Below are 17,884 nucleotides of genomic sequence, written 5' to 3'. Positions count from 1 at the left end.
AGATGCTTTTATATCCGGCCAATATAATAGGAAAAAACACTACCCTAATACATGTCTGTGTTACCATATAAATTGAGTAGTTTGTGTTAAATAGACCGTGAAACCTTAGTTGGAGTTATCTCATGCATTATGACGGGTGTCACTTGATCAAGCGAGGCTAATCGTATGTGAAGACATGTTGGAAGATTCCTTTTTTATTTCTTTCTTTCTCCTAGTTATTTCATTCCTTTGTCAGGTCTCATGTCGTTTGACATGCAGTTATTTCAACTAAACTTTCTTTCTTTATTCTTTTTTTCACGTCGCTCCATACCTTTGGCTTATTGATTCCCAAGTCCTTCATACCTAAAAACTCAAAAAAGTATATCAACTGGAAAGATTATCCGTAAGAAACCAAGCTGGGACTATTTAAAAAAACAAAACAACCTTCGCCTAGACACAAACATTGATCGCCTAGCCTGCCTTGGGCGCTGGGCCACAACGCAGGCCGAGGCCAAGCGAGACACCTGAGACGTTTTTCCTTCGCGGGGAACAAAAGGCGTTTTAGAAAATATTCAGGTTTCAGGAAAAAATAAAAGGGGGAAATTGTTCTTTTTGAATGCTCGAGCTAAAAATATTGTTTATAAAATTGCAAAAATATTCGCGTTCTAAAATATATTTACTTTTTCAAAAAATAATATTTTTCTTTGCTCTTAGTATCTGACACGGCTGTTTGCTAATTTAATATGTCGCGCTGTAACTTAAACACAATGTCTTGTTTAGTCCAGTGGCTAGCATTCTGGTGCGTCCAGCGTGAGCTCCTGGGTTCAATCCCTCGTGGCGCTTTTATTTTTTCACTTCGACTATTTTCACTGGCATGACCTTTTGACACAACATATGCTAATGGGCCGGCCCGTTGCGTCTCTGCTCCTTGCGTTATGCGATTTTTCTGGCAGAATCGGTAGAGACCTCCTGTTCGGCGCCTCATGCGCCCGATCCCTCGTGGCGCTTTTATTTTTTCACTTCGACTATTTTCACTGGCATGACCTTTTGACACAACATATGCTAATGGGCCGGCCCGTTGCGGCTCTGCTCCTTGCGTTATGCGATTTTTCTGGCAGAATCGGTAGAGACCTCCTGTTCGGCGCCTTATGCGCCCGAACAGGTTTCTGGCGCCCACGCAGTGCCTTGTTGGGCCGGCCCGATAAGGCAAAGCGCAAAGAACAAAAACTACACAAAAAGGCACAAAAACTGCTTCCATCCGGATTCGAACTCACAAAGCCACCCATATATTCCTGGCTTTCTGCTTAGATAACCACTACACCCATTGAACACTTGTTGCCACTAATAGCGCTTATAGAATAAGAACATGTGTGGCTGCGCTATTTATTATCCCTTAGTTTTTTTAAAACATGAATTTGAAAAATATTCATCGATTTTGAGCCAAAGTTCAACATTTGACGAAAAAATCTCACAAACTACAAAAACAATCATCGATTTTGAGACAAAAGTTCATCATTTTTGAAGAAAAAGTACATAATAAACTTAAAAAACTGAATGATTTTGAGAAAAAGTTAATTATTTTTAAGAAAAGTTCATCGATTTTGAAAAACGTTTATGGAAAAGTGAAAAAAGTTCATCGTTTTCGAAAAAAGTTCATCGCATTTGAAAAGAAGTTCATCAAATTTGAAAAAAGTTCAACAAAGTTGAAAAAAGTTCACCAAATTCGAAAAAAAGTTCATCGAATATGAAAAACAAATCATGATTTTTTTTAAAAGATCATCGAATTTGAAAAAAGTTCATCGAAGTTCAAAAAAAGTTCACTGAATTTGAAAATAGTTCATCAATTTCGAAAAAAAGTTCATCGAATATGAAAAACAAATCATGATTTTGGAAAAAAGTACATCGAATTTGAAAAAAGTTCATCGAAGTTCAAAAAAAGTTCACTGAATTTGAAAAAAGTTCATCAAAATAAAAAAACTGTTCATTGAATTTCAAAAAAGTTCATCGGATTTGAAAAAAAATCAACGAATTTGAAAAAAGGTCACCAAATTTGACAAACATTTTGAAAAAAAATCGTAATTTTGAGAAACATTTCGCGGATTTTATAGAAAGAAAAAAAAGAGAAACTAAACGACAAAAAGAAAAAGTAAGTAAAGAACAAAAGGGTGAGGACGAGGGTTAGTATTCACATGAGATGTTGTTAGCGTGGTTGTTACTGCGCTCCATGTAGGACACGTCGATCGCAGGATCGAATCACCTCGCCGCTCAATTTTTGTTGCAGTTTTTCACAGAAAAAAGCAACTAAATGGGCCGGCCCAGCGCGGACGGCGGGTGTGCGCACCAGCGAATCGGTAGGAACGAGAAACAACGACGGACGAAAATAATCTGGGTCTCACGGTAAACCAAAATAATTAGAGAAAAACAATCCCGAATGAGAAACGACGACGGACGAAAATAATCTGGGTTCCACGATAAACCAAAATAATTAGAGAAACAATCCTCCCTTTAATATTAGACTAGTATATATGCCCGTGCGTTGTAACGGAATAAATAAGTAAATATGTGCTTATAAAAATAAAAAAAAGTTCAGCACCCAAACAAATTTGCAAGATAGCAAAAAATGATTAAAAGTTCCAGGGGGTTGTTCTTGGATAAATATATGCATTCTCAGATAGGGCCTCTACTGTGTTATTTGTCACTCAACTAAATCAAATATAGTTACTGTTGTCACTCAAAAATAAAGTTACTGACGGGACACAACCTTTGTATTTGATGGCTTTCTACTTCATTATTCCACAAAGTCTGTACACAATACATGTTTGATGGGACACCGACATCCTCATACATTTCTCTTGTTTAAGTTTTCTCTCCTTGTTTGTCGGTTTCTTTCCTAAAACAATATGACAGCAAGTCATCGGGCAGAAATATAATCACCACTGGTAATAATAAAGAGATTTCGAGAAAGTAAAAATACATCAAATAGGAGAAGCTGACATGCCCTCTTGAAATTCCTTGAAACTGAGTGATACCTGATGCATGACCAACACACACCGGAAACAATACAGACCTGCATGTTTTGTACACTCTCCTGAGTTGAATCCTGAATTTAGTAAGATAAGGGACAACTCAAGATATAGCAACCTTCAAATCCACTACCCTTCAGTAGCTGTAGCGGTATAGATAAACTGCCAATAGTATAAAATGTTGTGATTGGTTTGTAACGGTTTTCGCCCGATTATTCGTTGATTAACTGGACAATTCTCTTGTTAATTAATCGATGAGGTCTTTTGCCCCGTTTTCGAAAAAAAGTTGTGGCGTTCCAAACAGATAAAAATGAAGTATGTCTGAACTGTATTGTCAGTCAAACGCGACGTCGCTTCTTGTAGCTGAGCTTGTTGACGCCCATGTTAGAATTCCCATCCCTCATGGCGCTCCTGTAGTCCTGTCCCTCTCCCACTCCAGAACACGCTACTCCGTCCTCCGGGAACCTCTCCGGCAGGGGGGCATCCGCGCCCTGCTCGCCCCATGGGCACCCCTGCCTGTCCATCCGCGTGACCGCGCCGGCGGACACACGTGCACGCTCCCTTCCACCGAGTTGTCCTCTCCTGGTCACCACCGCCCTCCTCTAGAGTGGACCCACCTCGGGAACCGGACGATCTCTTCTGGCGTTGGTAAGGAGCTCTATCTTTCCTGAATTTGGATCGATTGTTCTGTGGGATCTTTCTTTGCTACTCCCTTTGTAAACTAATAAGTAGTGATCTAAAAACCCTTATATTAGTTTACGGAGGGAGTACAAGTGATCTTTCAGTTCTGTGAAAGTTAGTTGCGGATTTTTTTTTTTGCGAGATGCGCTACTAATCTAATCAATCCATTATCCATTACCATCCCAGCACCAGTAGAATTACTGATACATGAATTCGGCACATATAATGTTTAGTATTTAATTTGATTACTATTACACCCTGCACACTCTGCTCTTAGAGTTTCAGTTGGCAGACGGTTATTTCTTGTTACAGAACCAAGATGATATTGCTCCTCTGATTTCTACAGATCTACAGAACATACCCACCCAGTGGCAAAATGTAGGGGATATGTTCGTAGTTACAAATTACAATCACAATAAATTACTTTGAACACAAACCCAATGGTATCAAGTTTGCATGGCATAACCTAACCCATGTATAATTGGTTTACTTACGGAGCAAAGAATGAATTTGAACAACCAAAATATTCCTGCATTTTGCAACAGTGTGCCCGTGCGTAACGGGAGAAACAAAATAATTTTGCAATGGGAGAAAAGGGCATTTCGCAATTTCATATATTCTTTGTTTAGTTACCCCTCTTCTGTCTACCACCCAATGCCAGGGCAGGAGGCAGGAGAGGCTTGCCGCAAGCCCACACCTGACACGACCAAACCTATTCCCAGCAACGCCGATCCACCACAGCCTCTTTCCCGTCAACGCCGAGATTCCGCCTTGTGGTGCACCCGTGGATTGGTGTCTGTGTTTGTTACTTTAATTAGTTAAACCAAGTATGCATTATTAGCGACTTGTTGATGACTGAGTCGTAGGTGCTTGACATGAACTCGTCATTCCTTGTGTGACACCCATGTCCAAACATATTCAGTTTTATCGTCATGGAAGAAACAGAAAGATTAAATTCTTTTTCTTTATATAAACTGTGTTCAGCACAAGACTACAAAAAATTGCAACGGGTTTAATCCTTACTGTAAAAACAGGGAATCTAGTGAAATCAATTGGGAAAAGTATATAGTACTTCTACGAACTAGAAGCTGCACTTATATGGACAATATGACTGCATTAGGAGAATAAAGATGCTGACAATGAACTATGGTGAAAAACAATTATGTGAAAACAACAATTTTCCCGCTAGATGCATAACCGTAGAGAAACATCCAATTGATTGTATCATTACTTCAATGAACTAACCGAGAAGTAGTATTACTTAAGAACTACATATATTCAAGATGAAAGCATGTACACCTAAAATTTTGTTGACCAAAACCAATAAAGCGTCAACATTTCCCGGATCCATAGACATAAGAACATACTGGATTGATACCCACACACCTAATAATTTCCTGCACTTTAGTGTGCCATTTGCAAGATATTCAACAAAAAGGACCATAAAGAGAGCTTAGCCATTCGACCTCTAGACAGTACAATCAGACCTTTAGCTTAAGCGTAATATCTGAACTGCAAGTGTAAACACGACACTCATGATAACAGATGAACATGTCAACCTACTTGCCTAGAACCAATACAGAATTGACATATACCGTCGACTCTGTTTCGTATTGAAGATCCAGACACTAAAACCTGAAAAGTAGTACAAACCAGGAAAGAACAACGATGCTGAAATCACAATCTAGATAAAACATACCATTTAACTGAACAAGCCTGCCACCTTGAGGATTCCCATGTGTCTACAGTAATACATATAAATGAAGCACTCTAGTGTAAAAACTAAAAAAGATAAATTGGATCTCAAATTCTTTGTGTCTTGACATCAGGAAAGGAAACTAAGCAATGGTGAGGTCGAATATAGAAATTCAATATAGAAAGAATCATTGTTGTAAGTCCATTTATTGTAGCAGTTAGGCTGATGTGCAGGATCAATCAGCTAAAACTCGCTGGGCGAGGCAGTACTGTCACGGGTTGAGCAGTTAATTAGAATTTTCTTTAAACAATAAGAGATCGAACAGTCTATGTATAATTATTCAAGGAAAGTCTGTTGAGCAGTTAATACAGGCTACACATCAAACTACAATGCATCCACAGTATATGACAACCAAAGACATTCGCATAATCTGGAAGACAACCATGCTATCATATTGATGAAGCAGGGAAGAAAACATAAGAAATCTGAACTCACATCATTATACTGTTTAGGCTTCGCTTCCTTTTTTCTACCACGTCCTTTTTTCAGCTCTTCTACGGGTTCATCTTCATCTTTCACTTCAACAACTTTCTTTGACAGATAACACCAACAATGTCAGCAACCAAGATGAAAATAGGCAAAACATTGTTCAGCACACAGTGAGAGACATAACCAAGGTACATTTGTGATCTGATCAATTGTTTCAAGTAGAAATTCAGAATAGAGGTGTTTCTTTGTCAGCAGATCATCCAACTTGCCTTCAGAACAAAAGCCTCCTACCATGCAGCTTCTCTTTCCGGCCTCCTCTTCTACCAATACCTTGCGCTAGGCCTGACACAAACATAGAGATGGGGACTGGCACGAGGGGTGCCGCAGGGCTGGTTTCCTGGATCGGCTGCTCGGTGTGGACGCCCGCCTCAGCCTACCTGCCTTTTTCCGTACCATTGATGATATTTCTCCTGCCGACCGCGACGAAACCATCGATCTGTCAAGACAAACATAAACTGATAATCTGAACTTTGTACCAATTACTCACTGATAAACACAATGTACCAGATGGCAAAGGCATCCAGAAAAATCATTCGCCTTCATGCACGTGCAGTGCAATTCATAACTGCGATTTATTCCCCATCATGTGCTTGAAGGCATAATATTACATTTAGACTAAAAGGACATGCAACTTTGTTTTCATCAAGTAACTGAATGATGTCAATTCTAGACCGCATGTTTCTTCGGTTCAAGAACAACCAACACCAAGGGAGTTCAGCAAAGATTCTATATAACATTATCAAAAGATCAGTCCTAGCCTTTTCAAGTGGAACAAATATGAATGTTGCAGGAAAAAGGTTCAGTAACAAAAAGAGATTGTATTTTACCTTGAAAAATTGGGATCCTGTATGTCAACTGCGTTGAACGGATCATGGAATAAATAGATGTTAGCATACTGATACAATGCTCGGGCTATCCGAGTCCTTTGCTTCTGCCAGGCACTAAGAGTGCAGACTCACTCTCCAATGATTTCTGATCTCCAAGTCTTTCTTTAGCGAACACCACTCAAGGACCCTGCCATACTTCTCCCTCTCCATCGTCTTGCAGAGCAGTATGTTGTCCTGAATTTTGTCGCTTTGTATCCATGCAGTCTGGCTGACATATGGCATTGTTCCGCAAGTCTTGGCCTCTCCTAATAGCTTTGGAACCATACCATTCAAGAGAGCAAACTTGATTTTCCAGAGCCGGCCGTCCCACAGACTGCAACATGCAGGCCTTGCTGAGCTTGAAAATTCAGATCCTTCAGCGTTGGTATCTCAGGTGAGCCATCCCAGAAGAAGCACCCATTACTGACCTCTTGCAACATTGGAGCTACCACTTGGTAGCCTCTGCATATAATCCACCGACAACTCCTCAAGGCATATGAGAACATCTGGATTATCCTGAGATGATAAAGCCAACATAAAGCAGATTGCCATTCTGCAATAATTGAAATCAAGACTATATCCTAGCTAATTAGCATGCTGTAAAGAAGAAGAAAATCCGCTAAAATTAAAGGGCCACTGATCTAGATGGATGAGATGTTGGTGGAGGTACTGGCTGGCCAGCGGCGAGTGAGCAGGCGGAGGTGTGTCCTCCATGGCCGCTGCCCATGGCATGCAAGTGGTTTAGAGCGGGGCTGCAGCAGATGGCGCAGGCGACGTGCAGCCACGGTGCTGCACGGGCGAGGTGAGGGAGACGCGGGGGGAGGCGTAGGGGATGGCGGCCGAGATCTGCGAGGCCGGTCGTGGCCGAGACCGGAGCTAGGTTTAAGGAGGGGCCATGGATCGAGGCGAGCTCGATGGGGCCGAGAGAGAAGGAGTAGAACGGAGATGAAAGGAGGGGGCAGGCGGGCTGAGGGGAGATCACCGGCGTGGCCCTCGTCGGAGGCGGGCGGTCTCCAGCGGGAGGCGCTGAATCGGGCGGTCATGCGCCGGGCGGCGTAGAGGGGATTTTTTAGTCGGGGCAGAGGGGAAATTGGGGAAGGATCGCGGGTTGAACACTATAAAATACAGGGGGTTTTCTGTAAAAACGAAGCGTTTTCTCAGATCAACTTACAAAGGACTGCGGGTTCAGTTACCAAGGATTACAGGGACATTTCTGTAAAAAGGGCGACGGACGACCAGAAGCAATGTGTGGTTACGGAGAGAGGAGAGATTAGGGAGAGAAATAGAGATGTGCCCGTGCCTTTGCCACGAGGAAAATATATTTATATTAACATAATAAGATAGCACCGGGCAAAAAATGAAATATAACCTGCTCCACGTGCCATTATGCAATATTTTTTAATCCAATTTTTGCAAACGTCAGAAATAAGGTTAAGTTTTTTAAAATCAATGTATTATTTTTTAATTTATACATGGCAGGTTGAAGGAGATAATGATGAACTCACCTGATGGCTTGGCAGGTTGAAGGAGATAATGATGAACTCACCTGATAGCTTGTTGTCTTTGCTCGGCGCTGATGCTAGCGGAGGAGACATTTTTTTTTGAGGGTCGCGGAGGAGACGTTCTGATGGCTGGTTGTGTTTGGTGTTGGCGGCAATGCTGGCAAAGCGAAGTGCAAAGCTGAGTTGCTAAGTAGTTTATTTGACCAAAGACTAATTAGTATACATTATAAGGGTGTTGTATATGTATATATTTATATATGTACAAATGCTTGTGCGTTGCAACGGAAAAAATGACTTGAATGCAACTGTAGTACAATACTTGAATAACATCATCATAAGTGTTTTGCATCATCGCAAGTGTACTACTATCATCATACATACACATTGCATGTGGTAATATTCAGAAATTCATTCATAGATGGATGCTTTATAAATGAGCATTGAAACGTCACCATGGGTGTACATATATTCGAAAATTCAGATAACAAATAGTTGTATCATATCAGTGATTCCCTACACACAAAAAAGGGTATCACTGAACATATTGAATCCCATCTTCACCAAGTGGTAGCTCAGACTGCCCTGTACAAAGTTTGTAGCCAGTAATTGGAAGTCCTATAGAAGTAAAATGTACAAGAAATTGCATACCAGCACCCCAATCCAATAGCATTGGACTCTGCCTTGTATGCTGAAGCTTATTGTTTGTGAGTGACTGGAAAGTATTACCATCAGCAGTGGAGTGTATCCAGATTCAGGCATGTGTATCTATTACACTTCAAATATAAAATTAGCTTCCATGCAAAAAAAAACTTAGCTTAAACAAATTGTACTCTACAATACCTGATATTGTACTATTTTGAAGATCTCTGGAGAAGAGTTTTCATTCCTTGGTCGCATGTCTAAGTGTACAGATTAATTAGGTCATACCAGTCAATAATAATTAAACAAATTAGTGTAATCTGTGGGGTGGGAGGGAAGTACCACTCACTCAATCATAGGAACGGCTCGGGTAATGACGTCCTTGATATCTATTCAAAGCACACCCGGGATCACCGCATCTGCCTGCACAGTAATTGAAGTGTGCCCTTCGCTGCAGCATACAGTAGCCACCAGGACGCGGAGGGCTATCTCCCTTATCTATATATTGTCATAACATTCAGATATCGAAATCCTTGAATGGCAGAGACATGACCTCCAAGAGTCTTACTATCCTCCTTATTTCTGCATGTAAGCCAACACAAACATGAACACCACGTCTAGTGATCCCTCTACCAGCTCAAAAGGCCATTCCCTGTTTCTGATCTCTATTGGAAGCCCGCCTCAGCTCGTCGATGCATCGGCTGAGACTGTGCTACTCGTCAGTGCTTGCTGATGGCGGCTCTATCTTTTTGGTGAATAGAAATCTTTGTCTCAGCTTCCGCCAAAAAGCGCACCGTCTATCAGCTAAGATTCTGTGATGATGGACATTCTGCTGCATAAAGGAAAAGTAAAATAGTTTGACAAACTTTTGGGTGCCAACAGAAGAAGATTGAACTTAATATCTTAAACATGTGATATGAAAAACAAAGTAAATATTCATATTCTATGAAAAATAAGTGCAATACCACTAATCTAGTAAAGTAATTGGAATGTCGGCTTAACTAATTCTTTACCATCAACTAAATTGTGAAGAACCCATTTTTTCACCATAAACAGAGACCAAAAAACTTTCAATGTATTAGAAAGTAAACTGATTAGGTGGCCTAATCAAGATGTACATCTATATCTGTTTAGGATTCGTCAAAGAGCACACTTGATGTGGTTAGAAATGTTATGCAAAATAAGTTAGCAAACCGCCCTAAAAGAGATGGATAATTTGTTATATTATTCAGCAGAATATAATATCAATGGATGCAGTATTCAACTTTTACCAGGTGTAACTGATAAGGTTTACCGTGAGACAAACCTGAATCCTTAGAGCCACAATTAAATTTTGCATAGCTAAATTACAATACTGGTAAAACAACTATACCACCACAAGTATTCTACCTAAATGGTTTCAATGGAGAGAACCTATACACTCAAGGATTCCTGGGAGCAAGATGAAAAGAAAAGGACTAAAATACTGGGGGGGGGGGGTAATGAAAGTTCCAATGTAGAAAAACTTGCCCTTTTCATGTTCTTTGGTAAACACATATTTTACTCGAGCAATAAAATCGCTCCTACAAAATCAAAGGTATGAATCTTTTCCATTATTAGATGAACATAAAAAATTTGCTGGGAGTGTCATTTATATACAATGCAACCAAACAACTCCAAGGACCCATAAATAATTGTAAGTAAATAATTCCATATAACAACAGAAAAATTGTACAACAATCATTGTAAGTAAATGATTCCGTTTAACAATGGAAAATTTCTTCCCTCAGGCAAGAACCACTTGAGTGAACAGAGAACTTCAAATAGTCAGCCATGAAAACAACAGAGAAAGGAAATTAAGAAAATATAGAATTTTTTCTCAGGTAATTAAATTAGAAGGAAAAGGATTCCACCAAAAGACAGAAGCGCTGTCGTCCCACATACTTTAGCAAAATAATCATTGACACAAGTAGCAACACAACCAGCAATCGCACAGCAGCAGCCCAACACACATATCAGGCAGGACATGCACCAACATCAAACAAAAAAGTAGGTTTGATGTTCTGTAAAGGAAAGGGCATTTCTTGAGATTCATTACCGCATAAGGGAGAGTGTGGCTGGCGAACAACAGGGGCAGGGAGGCAGTGTTGAGCGACCAGGCAGGTCGGGTCATCTTCTCCGCCCAGATGCACATGAAGCAGAGTGAAGCGGTGGAGAACCCATAGGATAGGTCCGACTGGATCTGACCGAAACAGGCGATGAAGACCAGCAGTGCAGCCACTGGCGCCGGCAACCTCCACACACCCCTCCTCGAGCTCTTAAACTGTGACTTCCTTGGTCGGCTCCAAACCTGCATCGAGCAGATCATCTCAGAAAAATGCAATACTGTACTCCATTAACTCAAGCAAGGAGAGAAAAAGAATATGTTCCATCAATGTTATTCTAATTTGATACTAATAAGAAATAATGTCAGAAGTACACCGGTCCTTGATTTTGTTTTCTTAGCTAGGGTCACTTGTAGGTTGTAGTAGATGTATTAACGAACAGAAATAGATCAAGTCTGCATTTTTGTGCTGGCTGGAGACCTACTGCTTCTGTATCTTGTTGTATACAATTCAAATGATGCAGAAATTATGAACTTGAGACTGAGACACCATGTAGTAGATTGGATATTGTTTGACATCAAACACATATTGAGTATTTACAACAATCTCTTGTGAGAGGGCCACTAACAGCAATGGGAGAGTAATGCAACATAAGTTCTATGCAAGGAGATTAACATAAATTAATAGAGTTATAAAAATCAAGGCAACAAACCTCTTTAGAGAAGGCTAATATTTATTTCTTAACTGAGGTGCTAAAACCACACAAAAACTTACAAATACTAATTTTTAAGAGTGACAATATGAGATCGGTCTCCCTAGAATTAGTACATACTACACAATGCGTTGACAGTATATGGCAAACAAAGACATGTGCATAATCTAGAAGACAACCATGCTAGCATATTCATGAGGCAGCGAAGACAACATATGAAACCTGAACCTGCATCATTGTACTGTTTAGTCTTTCCTTTCCTTTTTATACCATGTCTTTTGTTCCACATGTTCCTCTGAATTTTCACTTGAACAACTTTCTGTTGAACTAAAAGACAATACCACCAATGTCAATTACCAAGATGACAATAAGAAAAAAATTGTTAGCAACCTGCGAGAGGTTAGCCAACATATTCCGTAGCTGATGGTCCATCTTCGCATGTAAAAATTCAGAATAGAGGTGTGTCTTTGTCAGCGGCTCGTCTAACCTGCAGAATCGTGCATCATTCTATCATTCCCTTGCTTATAGAAGCACTACTCACTGGACCACTCAGCAATCACACAATTAAACTGCCCATGTAAGATTTTCACACAATTTAATTAGCAAGATGAGTGTCCTCAACTGAAAGTGCATATATTGGTTCAAAAGGAAAGTGTGATAACTGAATTAATCAAGTAGATATTGAGGTTAATGTACGTATGTATTCTTACCTGAGCCTCTTGTAGGATTTGGGGAAGCTTCTTGGTGACCACTCGTTAAAGTCCTCCTGCAATGATGGCGGCTGGGTGGAGAGGATCTGGAGGATCTTGTCTAGCATGGGGCAGCTGCTCTACTCCTCGATGAGGCGCCGTATGGCAGCAGTAAGCCACATCATCGCCACAGGGGAGCGCAGCAGGCGCGATGCCTAAACCTCGCAGGGCAGCGCGCACGAGCAGGCGTAGGGTGGGGGTGTCCGTGCGCGCGAGACGCCTCGCCACCGCCGCCGTCCCCATGCGTCTCCTGGACTTGGAACGGGAGGAGGGATGCCGGTGAGGTCGAGGCTTGAGGGAGAGGAAGGCGTCGGAGGGATAGATACCTCTTCTCCCGGCGTGGATTTCGGCCGCGGACTCAGCGAGGAAGGCGGCGGCGGCGACGCCGGCGGCAACCGCCCGTGCGTGGGGAACAGGAAGGGGATCGTGGCGTGATGTATGTTTTGAGGGCTGCGGCTTGAATGTACTAAACTACAGGGACGTTTCTGCAAACATGAAACGTTATCTCACGTAGTCACCCAAAAAAGGACTGCGGGTTGAATTCTACATAACAGAGGGACTTTTTTGTAAAATTGCAGCGACGCTAAGTGACGGACGACCAGAAGCAATAGCTGGTTTATTAGTAGGGAGAGATAAGATAATCATATAGGACAAATTTTGATGCAAAATAAATAAAGTATATTTTGATTATACAAAGCGTAATTGTTCTATCATTTATTAGATTAGTGAAATAGGTAAGAGATTTATTGATATTTATTTGTCTATAGACTGGGAATTTATTCTTATATTTATTTAGTTACAAATGATGTCTAACCTTTATCAGGTTTATTATTAAAAAAAAATTCATTGATGACCGTAAATTTAGGCTACATATCGTAGATTGATCTGGTTTATTGAGTTACCAAAGATTGGTTTGCTTAAAGCAGGAGAGGATGGAAAAATAGAGAAACAAATTATATATACTAGTAGAATGCTCGTGCGTTGCCATGAGCCATGAATATATATTTTCCCTGTTGCATATATATATATATATATATATATATATTTAGAATGCATATATAAATATTTCCGTGGTTCAAAACATGTCCTGTCCTTGTGATCCTTATACACATCAACTAATAATGTTGAACTTTTTTACAACACCATATACTATCACAGTGGTTAAATTGCTACTTAGTAAACAAATAAATAATTATTATTTTATTTTAGAACATACAATATATTTTTTGTCAATGATAGGAAATCCACTTGCTTTTGGCTTGATTGGTGGCATGGGGAAACCACTTTATGTTCTTCCTTCCCTCTTCTTTTTCCTTTCCGTGGCAATTCTAGATAACTATTTCTGAGAGTGCCAACTCTGGTCGGGATTTGGCCTTCTGTCGCTCCTTTTCTCCTGCAGAGTTGGAACAGTGGCATCAACTTGCTGCCACCTTCCCCTCGCTCCCGAAGACTTCAAATTCGATGGTCTGGCTTCGTTCCTCCTCAGGTGTTTTTTCGGTGAAGTCGCTTTACCGCAATCTCATTATGGGTTCTATTCGTTGGAACTTCAATGGTGTTTGGAGGGCTTGTGTTCCGCTTAAAATCAAGATCTTCCTTTGGCATGTGGAAAGCTCCATGCTGCTACATGTTCAGATCAAATTAGGAAGCGTAATGCTTGGGCTGCGACTACATGTTCTCTTTGTTTTCGGCAAGAAGATTCTGACCATATTTTCTTTTTTTGTGATTTTGCGGTCTTGTTGTAGAGCTGTACTCAGTTGGGGGTTAACTGGTCTCCATCTAGCTTCGCTCAGTTATTACCTCTCGTCAGTTGTTTGTCCAGCAGCTGCGGCGTGTTTTATGGTTTTGCTTTGATGCTGTCAATTAAGACACTCTGGACGACTCTTCAAAACTAGCTAACGTTATTTTTAAATCTCTTACTCTTTTGCAGTTGTGTTAGCCTCTGGTTAAAAAATGTGATGTGGACGCCATGGATGTGCTTATCTCACGTGTCAGGGCTACAACGATCTCTCTATCTCCATGGGTGCAACCTACTTCTTAACGATCGTCGGAGCGTATTTAGCTAGCTTCTGATTTTGGTACCCGGTTCTGGCATACATGCCAGTACTGAACTCGAACTTGGTCTGTTGTGCTGTGTTGCCGCGGCGATTGATTGTGTGGGTGTGACGATGGTGCGAACCTTTTGCTAGATTTTGTATAATGGGATGGCCCATTGCTAGCGATGCAGGGCTTTTCTGTTTTGGGAACCTTCTAGAAGCCCCGCATCACTGAACCATTTTTTTTCTTTTTGACCGGTTTTTCTGTTTCTTCTTGGGTTTTTTTTGTTTTTTTCTTTTCTTCTTTTTCCGCTTTTCTGTTTCTTTTCCTTCTTTCTTAATTTTTTTATTCTCTATTTTTTGCTTTTTCGTTTATTTTATTTTTCAAGTTTATTTTTCTAAGACCATCTTTCGAAAAATGTTGAAATTTTCAAAAAAGTTCTTGCTTTTAAAAAAGTTCAAACTTTCAAAAAATGTTCATGTTTTAAAAAATTGTTCATAAATTCAAAAAATGTTCCTTTTTTAAAAAATTGTTCGCATTTTTGAAATCTTAGAAAATTATTCGCATATTTTGTAAATTGTTCTGGAATTTTCAAAAAATGTTCTTGCTTTACAAAAAATGTTTGAATGTTTTCTTTTCAAATTTTTAACAATGTTCAAAAAATGTTCCTATTTTAACAAAATTGTTCATGTTTTCATTTTTTAGAAGTTTCAAAAAATGTTCACAAGTTACTTAAAAATCATGTTTTCAAATTTTGTTTAGGAATTTTGAAATATGTTTGTGTTTCCCAATTATGTTTTGGAATTTGGAAAATGTTCCTGTTTCAAAAAAATTGTTCATGATTTTCAAAACATGTTCCTATTTTTCTTTTTGAGCTACACTGCGCGTCGCTATCTTCATGGGTTGGCCTAGTCCGCCGAGGCCGGAGCCCCCCCCCCCCGGCGTGCTTGCCATGGCTGTGATCGGGGTTAGCATCCGCCGGGCCAAAGCATTGCCTCCTATGTCTATGACGTGTGGGTCCGTGTTGTTAATTAAACCCCCAACAAATGTTCCACTAACACTAGGCCCCATTGGATGATTAGTTTAACTAAAACGTTAATAAAGCTCTGTTAAATAAAACAGTCACTTACAGTGGGGGGCCACTGGTCAGCTGACCAGTCAACTAGTCAAAAATTGACTGCTGACTCAGCTGTCAACTGGGCCCCACCTGTCAGCCTCTGTGCTGCTCTACTGTGTGTAGTTTGTGTGTGCACATTGCAATATACAAATTTGAATTAATTCTAGAAAATTCCAAAAAATATTTAAAACTTTGAAAAATCATACAAAATAATCTGTAACTCAGATGAAAATAATTTATATATGAAAGTTGCTCAGAAAAAAGTTACGAATCCGAATATGCTATCATTTCATCTGTCACATGCATCTAGCATGATGGGCATGGATCCTTCCCCTCCGATTCATGTGTCCGAAAAATGCCAAACACCGGGAAAACATTCCTAGATGTTTTCCCATTTCGTATGATTGTGTAGCATTGTTAGTTCACCCCTAGCACTGCATATTGCCATGTCATGCATAGTGATGCATTACATTTATTGTTTCTTCCACCTCTTCTCTCCAGTAGACACCGAGACTGGCGTTGCTCCAGAGTACGACTACGCCCCCGACATTCAGCCCCTTGCAGGAGAGCTTCCAAGCAAGCAAATGTTGGGAAACGTTGAATGGAAAAACAAAAACAAAATCTACGCACAGGCAAGATCTATTCATGGAGATGCATAGCAACAAGAGGGGAGAGTGTGTCTACGTACCCTCGTAGACCGTAAGCGGAAGCGTTTGTTAACGCGGTTGATGAAGTCGAACTTCTTCGCGATCCAACCGATCGGGTACAGAACGTACGACACCTCCACATTCAGCACACGTTCAGCTCAGTGACGTCCTCGCCTTCTTGATCTAGCAAGACGGCAAAGTAGTGGATGAGTTCCGGCAGCACGACGACGCATTGAGGATGATGGTGAAGCTATCTCCGCAGGGCTTCGCCTAAGCACTACGAAAATATGACTGAGGGATTAAACTATGGAGGGGGCGCCACACACGGCTAAGCAATTGTCATGGTTATGTGTGGCGCCCCTCCCATATAGATGGGGGAGAGGGGAGAGGCCAAGGGGCACCCCAAGTAGGGCAGAATCCTACTTGGGGTCTTTCCCTAGCCGCGCCCCCTTACCATATTTGCCGGAGGGGGGAAGGAAAGGGGGGAGAGGAAAGGAAGGGAGAGGCCGATTCCCCCCTTTCCTTCTCACTCCCAAGGGTTGCGGCCTAGGAGGGGCACGCCAGCCCCTTATGCGCTGGTGTGTTCCCCACCTTTGGCCCATATGGCCCATTAACCTCCCGGGGGTGTCCGAAACCCCTTCCGGTGACCCAATTTTTACCCGGTACATCCCAAAACTCTTCCGGTGTCCCAAAATCTGATAGAAATATGCCCTAGAGGAAATAATAAAATGTTTATTATTATATTTCCTAAATCATGATAAAGGTTTGTTATTCATGCTATAATTATATTGATCGAAAACTTAAATACATGTGTGAATACATAAACAAATACTGTGTCCCTAGTAAGCCTCTACTAGACTAGCTCGTTGATCAAAGATGGTTAAGGTTTCCCAAACATAGACATGTGTTGTCATTTGATAACGGGATCACATCATTAGGAGAATGATGTGATGGACAAGACCTATCCGTTAGCTTAGCATATTGATCGTTTCAGTTTATTACGGAACATCATAAGAAGCCTTGCAAGCAAAGTAACTAATGAGTTAGTTACAGGATGATGTATTACGGAACGAGTAAAGAGACTTGCTGGTAACAAGATTGAACTAGGTATGTGGATACCGACGATCGAATCTCAGGCAAGTAACATACTGATGGACAAAGGGAATAACATATGTTGTCATAACGGTTCGGTCGATAAAGATCTTCGTAGAATATGTCGGAGCCAATATGAGCATCCATGTTCCGCTATTGGTTATTGACCGGAGAGGTGTCTCGGTCATGTCTACATAGTTCTCGAACCCGTAGGGTCCGCACGCTTAACGTTCGATGACGATTTAGTATTATATGAGTTATATGATTGGGTGACCGAATGTTGTTCGGATTTCCAGATGAGATCACGGACACGACGAGGAGTCTTGAAATGGTCGAGAGGTAAAGATTGATATATATATGTTGTCATAATATATATATATATATATATATATATATAGGGCAATGGTATTCGAACACCGAAGCACCGGGTAGTCATCGGGTCACCGGAAGGGGTTCTGGGCACCCCGATAGGTATATGGGCCTAATGGGCCAAGGGGGGATAGACCAGCCCACA

General features: G+C 40.9%; 1 protein-coding gene across 22 annotated transcripts; it reads right to left on the bottom strand.

Moving 5' to 3' along the window:
* Positions 1–2,588: 2,588 nt before the first annotated feature.
* LOC123147610 (uncharacterized) lies at positions 2,589–12,944 on the bottom strand. 22 transcript variants are annotated; one of them, XR_006473330.1, is made up of 11 exons: positions 12,442–12,735; positions 11,960–12,218; positions 11,013–11,264; positions 9,285–9,764; positions 9,137–9,195; positions 8,945–9,061; positions 6,756–8,453; positions 5,875–6,364; positions 5,383–5,425; positions 2,954–3,046; positions 2,589–2,869 (listed from the first exon to the last, which is right to left on the bottom strand). XR_006473330.1 is itself a non-coding variant. In XM_044566873.1 (4 exons), the coding sequence occupies exons 1-3, from the start codon at positions 12,546–12,548 to the stop codon at positions 10,872–10,874; spliced, it is 630 nt and encodes a 209-aa protein (XP_044422808.1). In that variant the 5' UTR covers positions 12,549–12,735; the 3' UTR covers positions 9,123–9,195; positions 9,278–10,871. The 22 variants fall into 22 exon arrangements, 1 of the variants encoding a protein (XP_044422808.1); XR_006473324.1 differs by having other exon boundaries at positions 5,383–6,364; XR_006473331.1 differs by lacking the exon at positions 5,383–5,425.
* Positions 12,945–17,884: the final 4,940 nt, after the last annotated feature.

This window comes from Triticum aestivum, chromosome 7A, assembly GCF_018294505.1.
Source record: "Triticum aestivum cultivar Chinese Spring chromosome 7A, IWGSC CS RefSeq v2.1, whole genome shotgun sequence".
Lineage (NCBI taxonomy): Eukaryota > Viridiplantae > Streptophyta > Magnoliopsida > Poales > Poaceae > Triticum > Triticum aestivum.
Note: the sequence above shows the minus strand (reverse complement) of the source record. Positions and strands in the feature narration are given on the sequence as shown.